The 15,767-nt window shown below is 39.7% G+C and overlaps 1 protein-coding gene across 2 annotated transcripts in view; it reads right to left on the reverse strand.

Moving 5' to 3' along the window:
• The window catches only part of LOC126094773 (putative mediator of RNA polymerase II transcription subunit 26), a 261,755-nt gene that overhangs the window by 172,547 nt on the left and 73,441 nt on the right, over window positions 1–15,767 (reverse strand). For both annotated transcript variants that reach the window (XM_049909325.1, XM_049909326.1), the window contains one exon: window positions 4,897–5,275. In XM_049909325.1, coding sequence (XP_049765282.1) covers window positions 4,897–5,275 — 379 coding nt within the window. The remainder of the gene's footprint in view (window positions 1–4,896; window positions 5,276–15,767) is intronic.

Here is a 15,767-nt window from a genome sequence, read left to right on the forward strand (position 1 = left end):
GTTATGTAAACATTGCTCAGCCTTCTACACTGGTTTGTCTACTATCAAGTTATCACTTAGGATGAATGGGCATAGGTGAAAGTGTATACTGACAACACACAATATCCTTTTGCAGAGCATGCTCCACAACATGGCAATTGTGACCTCAATGCGTGTTTCACCACTGGGCCATCAGGGTTCTACCCCCAGACACCATTTTCTCAGAACTCTGCAGGTGGGAATAGGTGTTGCAACATGTCCTTGGTCCTTGCCATTCACCTGACCTTAATTTACATTAATTATTTTCTCTAATTCATGGGTCTCAGCATTTCTACTCAGAAACCATTCCTTCCTTCATTCTGTTTTAGTTTTCTGAATCTTTTATTTTTTGTCTTGTCTATTTTTTCCTACCACATCCCCCCCCCCCCCCCCCCACACATACACACACACCTCCATCACATGTAATGCACTCAGCTTTCCCCTCTTATTCACTCTTGCACAATGTTTTGACTGTAATCTCTGTCTTGATTATTACCCTGTCTTTCGCCTTTACGTCTTAAGGTTTTCAAATCTCATCCAGTGCAATCCCCAACAACCAGTCTATCCTTCTCGTCCCATCTGGTAAGTGGGTCAAAGAAAGCTTTGTCCCTGAACTACAACACAGATTTCAGGACCTCTCTGTAGAAAACTTTATGCAGGAAGGAATCGATGCAGGTTTCCAAAATATTTAAGAGATAATTATCTAGGTGTTGGAGAGCACATCTTAAGATTTAAGACACACCATTTCTGTGACATGTCGAATGAAATTAACGAAAAGACAGAACTAAAACAAAAGTTCAATCTTTGTAAGACAAGTGGTCAGATGATTGAAGCACACATATAATATATGGATACAAAAAAAAAGAGTGGAAATAGGGATTAGGAGGGAGAGAAGGAATTGGGTAGATGAGCAGATACAGTTATCAGAATAAACAGCAAGATGGGGGAATATAAAGAAGCTGTACAATGTCATCAAACGGCTATTAATGAAGAACTTAAGATGTGAAGTACCTGTTGAGCAAGAATGGGGTGACGATTACGACTCATCAGCTACAGCTTCAAATGTGTGAGGAGCACAGATGATACAGTTTTTCTCGAGGGCATGCAGCTTTACTGTATGGTTAAATGATGATGGCGTCCTCTTGGGTAAAATATTCCAGAGGTAAAATAGTCCCCCATTCGGACCTCCAGGCAGGGACTACTCAAGAGGACGTCGTTATCAGGAGAAAGAAAACTGACATTCTACGGATCGGAGCGTGGAATGTCAGATCCCTTAATCGGACAGGTAGGTTAGAAAATTTAAAAAGGGAAATGGGTAGGTTAAAGTTAGATATAGTGGGAATTAGTGAAGTTCGGTGGCAGGAGGAACAAGACTTTTGATCAGGTGAATACAGGGTTATAAATACAAAATCAAATAGGGGTAATGCAGGAGTAGGTATAATAATGAATAAAAAAAAAAGGAGTGCGGGAAAGCTATTACAAACAGCATAGTGAACGCATTATTGTGGCCAAGATAGACACAAACCCCATGCCTACTACAGTAGTACAAGTTTATATGCCAACTAGCTCTGCAGATGATGATGAAATTGATGAAAAGTATGATGAGATAAAAGAAATTATTCAGATAGTGAAGGGAGACGAAAATTTAATAGTCTCGGGTGACTGGAATTCGAGAGTAGGAAAAGGGAGAGAAGGAAACATATTGGGTGAATATGGATTGGGGGTGAAAAATGAAAGAGGAAGCCATCTGGTAGAATTTTGCACAGAGCATAACTTAATCATAGCTGACACTTGGTTCAAGAATCATGAAAGAAGGTTGTATACATGGAACAACCCTGGAGATACTAGAAGGTTTCAGATAGATTATATAATGGTAAGACAGAGATTTAGGAACCAGGTTTTAAATTGTAAGACATTTCCAGGGGCAGATGTGGACTCTGACCACAATCTATCGGTTATGAACTGTAGATTAAAACTGAAGAAACTGCAAAAAGGTGGGAATTTAAGGAGGTGGGACCTGGATAAACTGACTAAACAAGAGGTTGTACAGAGTTACATGAAGAGCATAAGGGAACAATTGACAGGAATGGGGGAAAGAAATACAGTAGAAGAAGAATGGTTCTGAGGGATGAAGTACTGAAGGCAGCAGAGGATCAAGTAGGTAAAAAGATGAGGGCTAGTAGAAATCCTTGGGTAACAGAAGAAATATTGAATTTAATTGATGAAAGGAGAAAATATAAAAACGCAGTAAATGAAGCAGGCAAAAACGAATACAAACGTCTCAAAAATGAGAACAACAGGAAGTGCAAAATGGCTAAGCAGGGATGTCTAAAGGACAAATGTAAGGATGCAGAGGCTTATCTCATGAGGGGTAAGATAGATACTGCCTACAAGACCTTTGGAGAAAACAGAGCCATTTGTATGAATATCAAGAGCTCGGATGGAATCCCAGTTATAAGCAAAGAAGGGAAAGCAGAAAGGTGGAAGGAGTATATGGAGGGTCTATACAAGGGCGATGTACTTGAGGACAATATTATGGAAATCGAAGAGGATGAAGATGAACTGGGACATACGATACTGCTTGAAGAGTTTGACAGAGCACTGAAAGACCCGAGTCGAAACAAGGCCCTGGGAGTAAACAACATTCCATTAGAACTACTGACGGCCTTGGGAGAGCCAGTCCTGACAAAACTCTACCATCTGGTGAGCAACATGTATGAGACAGGCGAAATTCCTTCAAACTTCAGAAAGCATATAATAATTCCAATCCCAAAGAAAGCAGGTGTTGACAGATGTGAAAATTACCGAACTATCAGTTTAATAAGTCACAGCTGCAAAATACTAACACGAATTCTTTACAGACGAATGGAAAAACTGGTAGAAGCCGACCTCGGGGAAGATCAGTTTGGATTCCTCAGAAATGTTGGAACACGTGAGGCAATGCTGACCCTAAGAATTACCTTAGAAAATAGATTAAGGAAAGGCAAACCTATGTTTCTAGTATTTGTAGACTTAGAGAAAGCTTTTGACAATGTTGACTAGAATACTCTCTTTCATATTCTGAAGGTGGCAGGGGTAAAATACAGGGAGAGAAGGCTATTTACAATTTGTACAGAAACCAGATGGCAGTTATAACAGTTGAGGGACATGAAAGGGAAGCATTGGTTGGGAAGGGAGTGAGACAGGGTGGTAGCCTCTCCCCGATGTTATTCAATCTGTATATTGAGCAAGCACTAAAGGAAACAAAAGAAAAATTCGGAGTAGGTATTAAAATCCATGGAGAAGAAATAAAAACTTTGAGGTTCACCGATGACATTGTAATTCTGTCAGAGACAGCAAAAGACTTGGAAGAGCAGTTGAACGGAATGGACAGTGTCTTGAAAGGAGGATATAAGATGAAAATCAACAAAAGCAAAACGAGGATAATGGAATGTAGTCGAATTAAGTTGGGTGATGATGAGGGAATTAGATTAGGAAATGAGACACTTAAAGTAGTAAAGGAGTTTTGCTATTTGGGGAGCAAAATAACTGATGATGGTCGAAGTAGAGAGGATATAAAATGTAGACTGGCAATGGCAAGGAAAGCGTTTCTGAAGAAGAGAAATTAGTTAACATCGAGTATAGATTTAAGTGTCAGGAAGTCGTTTCTGAAAGTATTTGTATGGAGTGTAGCCATGTATGGAAGTGAAACATGGACGATAAATAGTGTGGACAAGAAGAGAATAGAAGCTTTCAAAATGTGGTGCTACAAAAGAATGCTGAAGATTAGATGGGTAGATGACATAACTAATGAGGAGGTGCTGAATAGGATTGGGGAGGAGTTGTTGCATAACTTGACAAGAAGAAGGGACCGGTTAGTAGGACATGTTCTGAGGCATCAAGGGATCACAAATTTAGCACTGGAGGGCAGCGTGGAGGGTAAAAATCGTAGAGAGAGACCAAGAGATGATTACACTAAGCAGATTCAGAAGGATGTTGGTTGCAGTAAGTACTGGGAGATGAAGAAGCTTGCACAGGATAGAGTAGCATGGAGAGCTGCATCAAACCAGTCTCAGGACTGAAGACCACAACAACAAAAACACAGTTGTATTAGACTAAAAGATAAGAAATATTAATTAAACTCTTTAAAAAAAGAAGTGTGTTCTGGCCTCAAAATAAATATAGATATGACAAAGGAAATTTGAGTAAATTTTCGGAACATGGAAGAGCCTCTCTTTGTAGAGGAGCAGCAGGTGCAAACTGTCAACTCACTGGGTAGTGTCATAGCAGAAGATGGTGGAGCTATAGAAGATGCGGAGAACGACATAAGGCAGGTAAATGCTGTCATAACGCAGTTGTTTACAAAATGGCAGAACAGAACCATCATGCACAAAACTAAAATTTGTATTGTTAATGCAAATGTGAAGGCTGTCCAATACACGAGTGAAAGCTCGAAAGTAGCCAAGAAGATAACATCGCAGGTACAGAGCTTCATAAATAGGTTTCTCTAGCCCATCACGACTGTTTGGTATCCAGAAAAAAAAGGTAATGAGAAGTTCTGGAGGAAAACAAACTAGATATGAGAGAAAGTGGAGACTGCTGGGGTGCACACTGAGAAAGCAGGAATGGACCAATCGACCAGGAGTAGAATCAAATTCACAGGAAATGAGAAAGAGAGGCAGGCCCAGATGTATGAGGAAGAGGACTGTGGTAAGGGAAACAACATCAAGTAAGTCAACAACATATTAAGTCCGCTGATACATAACGTGCTTGCCTTAAAATTCTCAAAGGACATTCTGAAGTACATTATGGTCTACAAGCCACATTCAAATGCAGATCTTGAATGAAACCACAAGAAGAGAAAAATTCTGTAAATACCAGTTAAATCAGTTGGTTTACCTGCTTGCTGCTGCTGTTGCTGCTGCTGTTGTTCGTATTGGTCAGCAGAGTTCATGAGACTGGTTACTAGAGCACTAATTTCAGGGTTGTCAGTCAGCAGATGGTTTTCCTCTTGGTTCCGCTGTTGCTCTCGCTCTTGCTGTTGGGCTGACAGCTGCTGCTGCTGCTGTTGTTGTGGTTGATGGTGCTGTGGCTGATGGTGTTGTTGCAACAACGAGGTAAGGCATGCATGGCTGGGCACTGCTGGTGCTGGTACTTGTACTTGATTCTGAACTTGAGTTTGAGGTGCTTGTTGTTGCTGCTGTGACTGCTGTAAAAGCAACTGCAGCTGTTGGTGTTGTTGTTGCTGTTGCTGTTCTTGATGAGGCTGTTGCTGCGACTGAAACATAAATGTGGGATTATCATTTTTAAGAGGAAAATGATAAGTTACTATAAAATTCTCTTTTCTGAACATGGCACGAAACACTTGTCAATATGTAAAGAACAGTCCAGCAACACTCCTTACGCAATTATCAATATCCACTTGGGCAGTGCGTGCTGGGAACAATGTGGGAATCCTCGTCTGTAAACTTGTAGGAGATTGTAGTGTCACAGACTACCTGGTACCTTCCTGCAATTTCTTCTAAAATGATTTTGTATTTTGTGAAAGAGTGATCATTGCGCTATCTGGCATTTGTGTTGTTATGGATGAGTAAGGTATTAATGGAAATAAAAAGGGGAAATCAGGTGTCTTCACAATGCTTCCCCATCTAGAATAGCGCTATGTGTCGCTTTTAATTTAATATCCCCGTCATAGATTATCAACTGTGCTGCAGACTATCACATCATAAGGTATTACACGGAAACTGGAGATTTAACCCAGGATAGATTACTAGCATGGCATATCTTTCCCTTGTTGGTTATATACTAATAACAGAACTTTCTTCCACCAATATTTGAGCAGGTTACTTCACATACCAGTGACAACACATTAGTGGCCTTGTTACAAACTGTAATGAAAACACAAAAAAAGTTGTAACTGGAAGGAATACCAATGGATGACAACTGAACAAAATTATTCAACAAACTTAGTTCACAATCTGAGCCACTTGTTTCATTGACTTGCCTTAGCCAGTAATCTCGACAATGCCCAATAATGGTTGTGAGTCTCACAAGTGGAGAAAGGCAAGGGTAACTGAGAGATCAGAATAACTGTCACAAGATATATCATCATCCATCTAGAGGGGAGGAAAGCGTATATGTTACAGATTGTAAAGTACATAGATGTCCACATGCACACAGCCATAGCTTACAACACAGTATAGAGTGGCACCTTTCAACCAAAGATGTTTGCAGGTAACAGCATAAAAACATTGGCACCAAATGATATTTTTAAACGATCCTGACTTTTTAAATAAACACAATATTGCATAGAGTGGGTGTAGGGAATGGGCTTCAGGAAACTCACTTTCCTAAAGGGCAATACGTATCACTGAAAAAAAGTGAAAAGAGGTGTCTGTATTCAACAAGACAGTGGAAATGAATTCTATGGTGTATTAATATGAAGAGGATAGACTGCTATTTACCTCATACAGCAGGCATTGCGTTGCGGGCAAGCACAATGAAAATACTACTAAACACAATATTAGCTTTTAGTTATGAGAGTCCTTTTTGGTCTGAAAGCTTAGATATTTATCAGTCTTTTCATTGTGCCTGTCTGAAACTTAACGCCTCCTCTATTTTAGCTTTTAGTTAAGAGAGTCCTTTTTGGTCTGAAAGCTTAGATATTTATCAGTCTTTTCATTGTGCCTGTCTGAAACTTAACGCCTCCTCTATGTGCTGGACGACGATCTATCCTTTTCATACTGCTGTTGTTCCACCTTGGGCATTTGGCTGCTTGCCAAAGCCCACTGGATCATGTCTGTACAAACTACAATACCAGTTAAGAAGGGATGACCTCTATTCTATATGAGGTGGGAGATTGGATTGGGAGGGGGGGGGGGGGGGGGATCTGTTGCACTGCTAGATTCATATTCACCTTTTTTCCCCCCTTTACCACTTTTAACTTGGTTGAGATGTAGCAAGGTGAGAAACTGGGACAGAAGATGAGAGATGAGCAAATCATTCTGTGGCCCATACCTCTGCCTCCTCCAGTTACTGACTGATGTCAGATGCAGGATAGAGACAGTCTGAAAAATAGGCCCCGGAAAGCAATGAGGAGAGCTGTCAAGTAGGTCACTGCTGGCCAGAGAGGAGAACAAAGATTCCTGAAACAGTGTTGAGTTAGTAAGGGAGATGAGACAGATGCCCCATTATTCTATGTTGGAAAGCAATTCCTCATCTGTCTGCAATGTTAGGCCGCAGAGAAATATTAGACCCCGTACCATATTAGGTCTCTTGTGAGATGTAACTGTTATGGAAATGATGCCAATCTTCTCACAGGAGGTAATGCCTCTGAATTGGGCATTGGTCACTGGTTTGATGAGGAGTAAACTGTCGCATTTTGTCAACTGTAGCTTCTTGCTCAAATTTATCTTTGAGACACTCTATAGGAAACAATGATTTGCAGCCAAAATGGACTCGCTATCAGTCTTGGTGCAAACCAGGTACTGAGGAGAGTATATCCCCCCCCCCTCCCCCTTTCTTTTGGATTTGTTTTCCTCGCATGGTGTGGCCAGGGAGGGAACATCTTAGGCTCACATTTTCTGTATTAAAATGATCTCCTTCCAGTAGGGCTTCATCGTGAGTTGCACACCACTGTGCCAGCCACTTTGACCAGAGATTTCCCTATGGGTGGAACACTGCTACAGTGACACTGTTAACCACCACTTATGCCCCGGACATTACAGGCATGGATGGTGATTTCTCAGCTTCAATATTAACAGTGTGATCTTGTTTTCTCGTGGCACTACCATCGCACTTGGTGTCTATGTTTCATAAAAAGGTAGCCTGAGAGGTAACAAAAGGCTGAAAACCCTCAACTAAGGACCATACCATTTGTTACCTGGGTACCAGCAAAAACTGGCCCAATGCCTCAATTGTAAGGTTAGTCACGGACAATACTTGTCACATAGAGGACTTAATAATTCTGCAACTTCCACCACAACCTTAATCAACAGCACACAAATATTCAGTTTATAAGATGTGTCTAAAACACAGGAATATAGCAACATTTTAACAGAACAACTTTCTACCAGTACAGTACATGGTCTATTTAAAAAACATCATCATCCAAACAGGCCTTGAAGGACCAACAGTACAAACCATCCACTGTGTCATCATTCTCACCCCTTAGGTATCACCAGATGTGGGGCATGCGATCGGCACACCACTCTCCCGGCCATTGTCGGTTTTCCTGACCGGTGCCACTGCTACTATATCAAGTAGCTCCTAAACTGGACACAGAAGGGCTTAGTGCACCCCACTTGCCAACAGCGTTAAACAGACACGGGCAGTGAACCATCCAAGTGCTGGCCAAGCCTGACAGCACTTAATTTCAGTTATCTGATGGGAATCAGTGTTACCACTGTGGCAAGGACATTCGTACTGCCTGTCACAACAGTGGCTAAAGTCTGAAACATCCTACATATGTTACTCATAAGACTTTCAGTCTTCAGTGAGAAACAAGAGTTCTTTATGTGAACTAACAACTGCTACTGGAATAACCTGCAACTAACAGGCTCACATTTTCTGTATTAAAATGATCTCCTTCCAGTAGGGCTTCATCGTGAGTTGCACACCACTGTGCCAGCCACTTTGACCAGAGATTTCCCTATGGGTGGAACACTGCTACAGTGACACTGTTAACCACCACTTATGCCCCGGACATTACAGGCATGGATGGTGATTTCTCAGCTTCAATATTAACAGTGTGATTTTAGCACTTTAGGTGCAAAAGTCTTGGTTTTTAGTGCCTTACTGTCTTCACTACGATATAAGTAGGTTTAAAATACGTAATACACACACAAATCATGAAAGAGTGTAAACAGAAACTAGAGTCTCTGTTGAAACTACAGTTAATAGTGAAGTGTAAAAGTGGTAACACTTATGAAACATTATTCAGATGGAATGGATAATGATGAACCACCCACCTTATACACACAGAAATATCTTGATAATCTGAGCAGGATTCTGAATACCACACAAAATTTTATAACCTCAATATTACCTAAAACAAGGGATAAGTAATGCTTTCCAAAGCCAACAACTGCTCACACATCAGAATATAAAATTCAATCAACACATGGTGCATCCCAACTAGTATGCCACAATTTCTCTCACGCTGGGAGTTCTCCCTCAAAGATGGTGACCATGTCTCATCAGCCTGTCTCCTATTCTTAACCCCATTAGTGTTATCCCTTTCCACCACAATTCCTCTCTCTCGCGCGTGCTCTAATGAAGCTGAGTACTACTCCTCCTTGTGGAGGAATGTTCTCACCACCCACCTCATAAAGCAAAAATATGACTGCAGAAATCGAGATTATAGGAATGTGCCTCTTACCAGCTGCATCGGAAAACATGTTAGTGCTTGATTAACAGGAGCTTAGTATGGGACCTCGAATCCAAAAGCTGAAGGCCCTTTTCTTTGTGGGTTTCAAAAACACTGCTTCACAATTGGCACCTTTCCTCAACTGGAGGTAGCATAGCGAAGGTGGAGGTACAGGAGGACTAGCACTGAAAAGAATTATGACACTTTCTGTTAATATAATATCCAACGACAAAATAAGCAAACAGGATCTTTCCCGACGACTTGACACAATGATACATTGAACTTTGTATGTGTGTGTGTGTGTGTGTGTGTGTGTGTGTGTGTGTGTGTGTGTGTGTGTGTGGGGGGGGGGGGGGGGGGGGGGTCAAAACGTCATTCTTTTTGTTACAGCAGTTAACAGCACAGAAGCAACAGAAGCAAGCACAATTATCTGTTCTGGTTCCATAGTCTCAACTGTCATGTTAGTCCGAAATGGAAATGAGAATGTGAATGGATGGACAGAAATGATACACATTAGGTTTGCACTGAGAAATCTGTATGTGTTAGGTTTGCACTGAGAAATCTGTATGTGTTAATCTGAATTGTGTGCATCATATTTTTAATTTTTTCGTGTGTGTGTGTGTGGGGGGGGGGGGGGGGGGGGGTGGCACTATGCTCAGTTGCGTATATTTATTAAGATTGCTATGTCTCATACATGAAAAACTACTCCAGTGACCACATCAAAGAGATATAAAGTTAAGATCTTTACCAATTATACTCAGTTTGAATTGCTCAATGGAAGACGTCTGAGTGCAGACACAGTTTTGCTCCTATTACTTAAAAAGTGCTTTGTTGATTTCGTCAAAGCACTGGCACAACTATCATATATAAAAAGACAATTTCCATCACGGCAGTATTAGACTCACAATTGATACCTTCAGAAAACATCCTACAAATGTTGCTCCCTTCAATATGTACAACAGTTTATGTTTTGATGAAGCAACAAATGCAGTCGTGATGGTGCCTCCATTCATGACAATCATTGGTAAAGAATACAGGGTGTTCGAACTTTCTTACATGTGACTTTGACGATATTTGTTGATGTTCTCTACTACCCGAAATTATACATTTTCAAGGCTTCTGCTCCAGCCCCCCCCCCCCCCCTCACACACACACACACACACACACACACACACACACACACACACACACACACACACACACACACACACACACACACACAGAGGGGTCAATCCATAAAACATTTATTGTTTATTATTTTGAAATGGTTGCTATATTTGTTCCAGGCTGCATGCATTATTTCATATTTGCAAGCATCAACATTTTTTACAATTATTCAGTAGTGGATTGTCCTAAGCCTTTCAGATAAAATGCATTTAGTTCAACACACTCTGGGCTACAAACTCTGGGCTACAAATTAACATCATTATCACTTAGCTGAATGTATTCATTAATATATTTTTAATAGTTCAACGTCATCAGCCACAAATTAAAAAAACTCAATTTTTGAACAGTAGTTTTCCAAAGAAAGATTAATTTCTCAGCTTTAATATTTTTTCTGCTATTACAATGTATAGTATAGTTACTTTTTGTATAGTATCACTGGTGAGCAGCTTACACTTAAAAAAAAAAAAAACACTATTTTTAAAAAGGGATTTTTTTTCATTTTTCCATTTTGTGGCCTGCAATATCTTTGTTAGGGGACCAGATGAAAATCTGAAAATTTCACAGTTAATAGACCTTGATGATATCAAACTTCAGTATAAATTTCAACTTTGAGATTCAATTGGAAGTTAAGGAAAAAAGATTACAAACACAAGTAAAAAATATGTTTTTTAACATCTGTGATATCTCGTAGGCTAATCAAATAAAGTATACCAATTGCATAATGTAACACGCCACATTACACTAGTTAATGATTATTTGTCGAAACAATGTTGTGGTAATTGTTTCAGCAGGCTAACAATTGCATCTGCAAGCCTATACGAGTCTGATTGTTGTCTTACTCCTTACACCAACAATTGTTCTTGAAGTGTGCAGTTGAAAAATGGTGTCTCGATGTTCTGTTGGTGTTGTTATTAATGAAGCATGTCATAAAAGTGTGTATGGAGTGTATCCTAAAGACATTACTTTAATTGAAGATTACAGTGAAGAAGAAAAAGTGTTGTTTTACTTACAAGTCAGCCCAGAGGTCAAATTAGCATGCAAGTACCGTGTAATGAAATACTTAAAATTCCATCACCTTTTTGGTCAGTCTTGCATGGACCCTTTTGAGAAACATAAGACCTATAACAAAAGGACTGTGAAAAATAACATTTGATCATTATTCTAAAAATAAAAGTCCTTTTGTCAGTCTCATACCAGGAAAATCACTGTGTCCAACATGTTATTCTAAGATATTTGTAATTCACAAGAGAAAGGATAGTGAAACCTCAGATACAGAATTTTGTGACATATCAGCATGAAAGCAAGGGGAAACTACGGCCGTAATTTTTCCCGAGGGCATGCAGCTTTACTGTATGATTAAATGATGATGGCGTCCTCTTGGGTAAAATATTCCGGAGGTAAAATAGTCCCCCATTCGGATCTCCGGGCGGGGACTACTCAAGAGGACGTCGTTATCAGGAGAAAGAAAACTGGCGTTCTACGGATCGGAGCGTGGAATGTCAGATCACTTAATCGGGCAGGCAGGTTAGAAAATTTGAAAAGAGAAATGGATAGGTTAAAGTTACATATAGTGGGAATTAGTGAAGTTCGGTGGCAGGAGGAACAAGACTTCTGGTCAGGTGACTACAGGGTTATAAACACAAAGTCAAATAGGGGTAATGCAGGAGTAGGTTTAATAATGAATATGAAAATAGGAATGCGGGTAAGCTACGACAAACAGCATAGTGAACACATTATTGTGGCCAAGATAGATACGAAGCCCACACCTACTACAGTAGTACAACATTATATGCCAACTAGCTCTGCAGATGACGAAGAAATTGAAGAAATGTATGATGAAATAAAAGAAATTATTCAGATAGTTAAGGGAGACAAAAATTTAATAGTCATGGGTGACTGGAATTCAAGTGTAGGAAAAGGGAGAGAAGGAAACGTAGTAGGTGAATATGGATTGGGGCTAAGAAATGAAAGAGGAAGCCGCCTGGTAGAATTTTGCACAGAGCACAACTTAATCATAGCTAACACTTGGTTTAAGAATCATGATAGAAGGTTGTATACATGGAAGAACCCTGGAGATACTAAAAGGTATCAGATAGATTATATAATGGTAAGACAGAGATTTAGGAACCAGGTTTTAAATTGTAAGACATTTCCAGGGGCAGATGTGGACTCTGACCACAATCTATTGGTTATGACCTGTAGATTAAAACTGAAGAAACTGCAAAAAGGTGGGAATTTAAGGAGATGGGACCTGGATAAACTGAAAGAACCAGAGGTTGTACAGAGTTTCAGGAAGAGCACAAGGGAACAATTGACAGGAATGGGGGAAAGAAATACAGTAGAAGAAGAATGGGTAGCTTTGAGGGATGAAGTAGTGAAGGCAGCAGAGGATCAAGTAGGTAAAAAGACCAGGGCTAGTAGAAATCCTTGGGTAACAGAAGAAATATTGAATTTAATTGATGAAAGGAGAAAATATAAAAATGCAGTTAATGAAGCAGGCAAAAAGGAATATAAACGTCTCAAAAATGAGATCGACAGGAAGTGCAAAATGGCTAAGCAGGGATGGTTAGAGGACAAATGTAAGGATGTAGAGGCTTATCTCAATAGGGGTAAGATAGATACTGCCTACAGGAAAATTAAAGAGACCTTTGGAGATAAGAGAACCACTTGTATGAACATCAAGAGCTCAGATGGAAACCCAGTTCTAAGCAACGAAGGGAAGGCAGAAAGGTGGAAGGAGTATATAGAGGGTCTATACAAGGGCGATGTACTTGAGGACAATATTATGGAAATGGAAGAGGATGTAGATGAAGATGAAATGGGAGATACAATACTGCGTGAAGAGTTTGACAGAGCACTGAAAGACCTGAGTCGAAACAAGGCCCCCGGAGTAGGCAACATTCCATTAGAACTACTGACGGCCTTGGGAGAGCCAGTCCTGACAAAACTCTACCATCTGGTGAGCAAGATGTATGAAACAGGCGAAATACCCTCAGACTTCAAGAAGAATATAATAATTCCAATCCCAAAGAAAGCAGGTGTTGACAGATGTGAAAATTACCGAACAATCAGTTTAATAAGCCACAGCTGCAAAATACTAACACGAATTCTTTACAGACGAATGGAAAAACTAGTAGAAGCCGACCTCGGGGAAGATCAGTTTGGATTCTGTAGAAATACTGGAACACGTGAGGCAATACTGACCTTACGACTTATCTTAGAAGAAAGATTAAGGAAAGGCAAACCTACATTTCTAGCATTTGTAGACTTAGAGAAAGCTTTTGACAATGTTGACTGGAATATTCTCTTTCAAATTCTAAAGGTGGCAGGGGTAAAATACAGGGAGCGAAAGGCTATTTACAATTTGTACAGAAACCAGATGGCAGTTATAAGAGTCGGGGGACATGAAAGGGAAGCAGTGGTTGGGAAGGGAGTAAGACAGGGTTGTAGCCTCTCCCCGATGTTATTCAATCTGTATATTGAGCAAGCAGTAAAGGAAACAAAAGAAAAATTCGGAGTAGGTATTAAAATCCATGGAGAAGAAATAAAAACTTTGAGGTTCGCCGATGACATTGTAATTCTGTCAGAGACAGCAAAGGACTTGGAAGAGCAGTTGAACGGAATGGACAGTGTCTTGAAAGGAGGATATAAGATGAACATCAACAAAAGCAAAACGAGGATAATGGAATGTAGTCGAATTAAGTCGGGTGATGTTGAGGGTATTAGATTAGGAAATGAGACACTTAAAGTAGTAAAGGAGTTTTGCTATTTGGGGAGCAAAATAACTGATGATGGTCGAAGTAGAGAGGATATAAAATGTAGACTGGCAATGGCAAGGAAAGCGTTTCTGAAGAAGAGAAATTAGTTAACATCGAGTATAGATTTAAGTGTCAGGAAGTCGTTTCTGAAAGTATTTGTATGGAGTGTAGCCATATATGGAAGCGAAACATGGACGGTAAATAGTTTGGACAAGAAGAGAATAGAAGCTTTCGAAATGTGGTGCTACAGAAGAATGCTGAAGATTAGATGGGTAGATCACGTAACTAATGAGGAAGTATTGAATAGGATTGGGGAGAAGAGAAGTTTGTGGCACAACTTGACCAGAAGAAGGGATCGGTTGGTAGGACATGTTCTGAGGCATCAAGGGATCACCAATTTAGTATTGGAGGGCAGCGTGGAGGGTAAAAATCGTAGGGGGAGACCAAGAGATGAATACACTAAGCAGATTCAGAAGGATGTAGGTTGCAGTAGGTACTGGGAGATGAAGAAGCTTGCACAGGATAGAGTAGCATGGAGAGCTGCATCAAACCAGTCTCAGGACTGAAGACCACAACAACAGAACAACAACAACAACAACAACAACATCAGCAAGCATTAAAAAAGTAGATACAGGTTGTGAAATCCTGGATATATCGCCTGCTAGTTAAATTAGGAAACTAAGTCAAGATAAAAGACCAAGTGCCTCGATTACAAAAATTGAGAAAATGGCAGCTACAGTCAAAAAGAATTTGGAAGTTTCATTTCAAAATACAATTTGTACTAAAACAGATGGAAGTTCTAAAACTTCACCAACTGAATATGATTATCTGATAGAAAAACTAAAAACCAAATGCAGTACTTCACAAAAAGAGGATAAAATTAAGATTATTTGTTTACTGCGGAATTCTTGGAGTCGAGCAAAAGTTAGTGATGAATTTAATGTGTCAGAACATTTGTTAATTAACAAGGCAATTAGTAAAAGAACAGGGAATTTTACCAGGATTACAAAAGGAAAGGGAGTCTAATTAGGCAGATGAAAACACAATCAATAAATTTATTAAGTATTATGACTATGACAATAACAGCCATTTGATGTCTGGCAAAAAAAAAAAAAAAAAAAAAAAAAAGAGGAGAGAGAGAGAGAGAGAGAGAGAGAAAATGGTTCTAAGATTCAAAGACAAAAAAGGTTAATATTGTGTAATTTAAATGAACTATTCACTGAATTTAAAAAAGAAAATGCTGGCATTAAAATTGGAAGATCAAAGTTTTGCGAGTTGCAACCAAGATGGTGTATTGTTGCAGGGGCATCTGGCACCCATAATGTTTGTGTTTGTTTGTATCATCAGAACATAAAGTTGATGATAGACAGGGCCAATCTTAAAGTTGACTATAAAGACCTTTCGGCAGTTATGATATGCAATATTGACAGTTACAATTGTATGATCAAGGAAAAATGTGAAGACTGTCCAGGCAAACA

The sequence above is a fragment of the Schistocerca cancellata genome, chromosome 8 (assembly GCF_023864275.1).
Source record: "Schistocerca cancellata isolate TAMUIC-IGC-003103 chromosome 8, iqSchCanc2.1, whole genome shotgun sequence".
NCBI classification, from domain to species: Eukaryota; Metazoa; Arthropoda; class Insecta; order Orthoptera; family Acrididae; genus Schistocerca; species Schistocerca cancellata.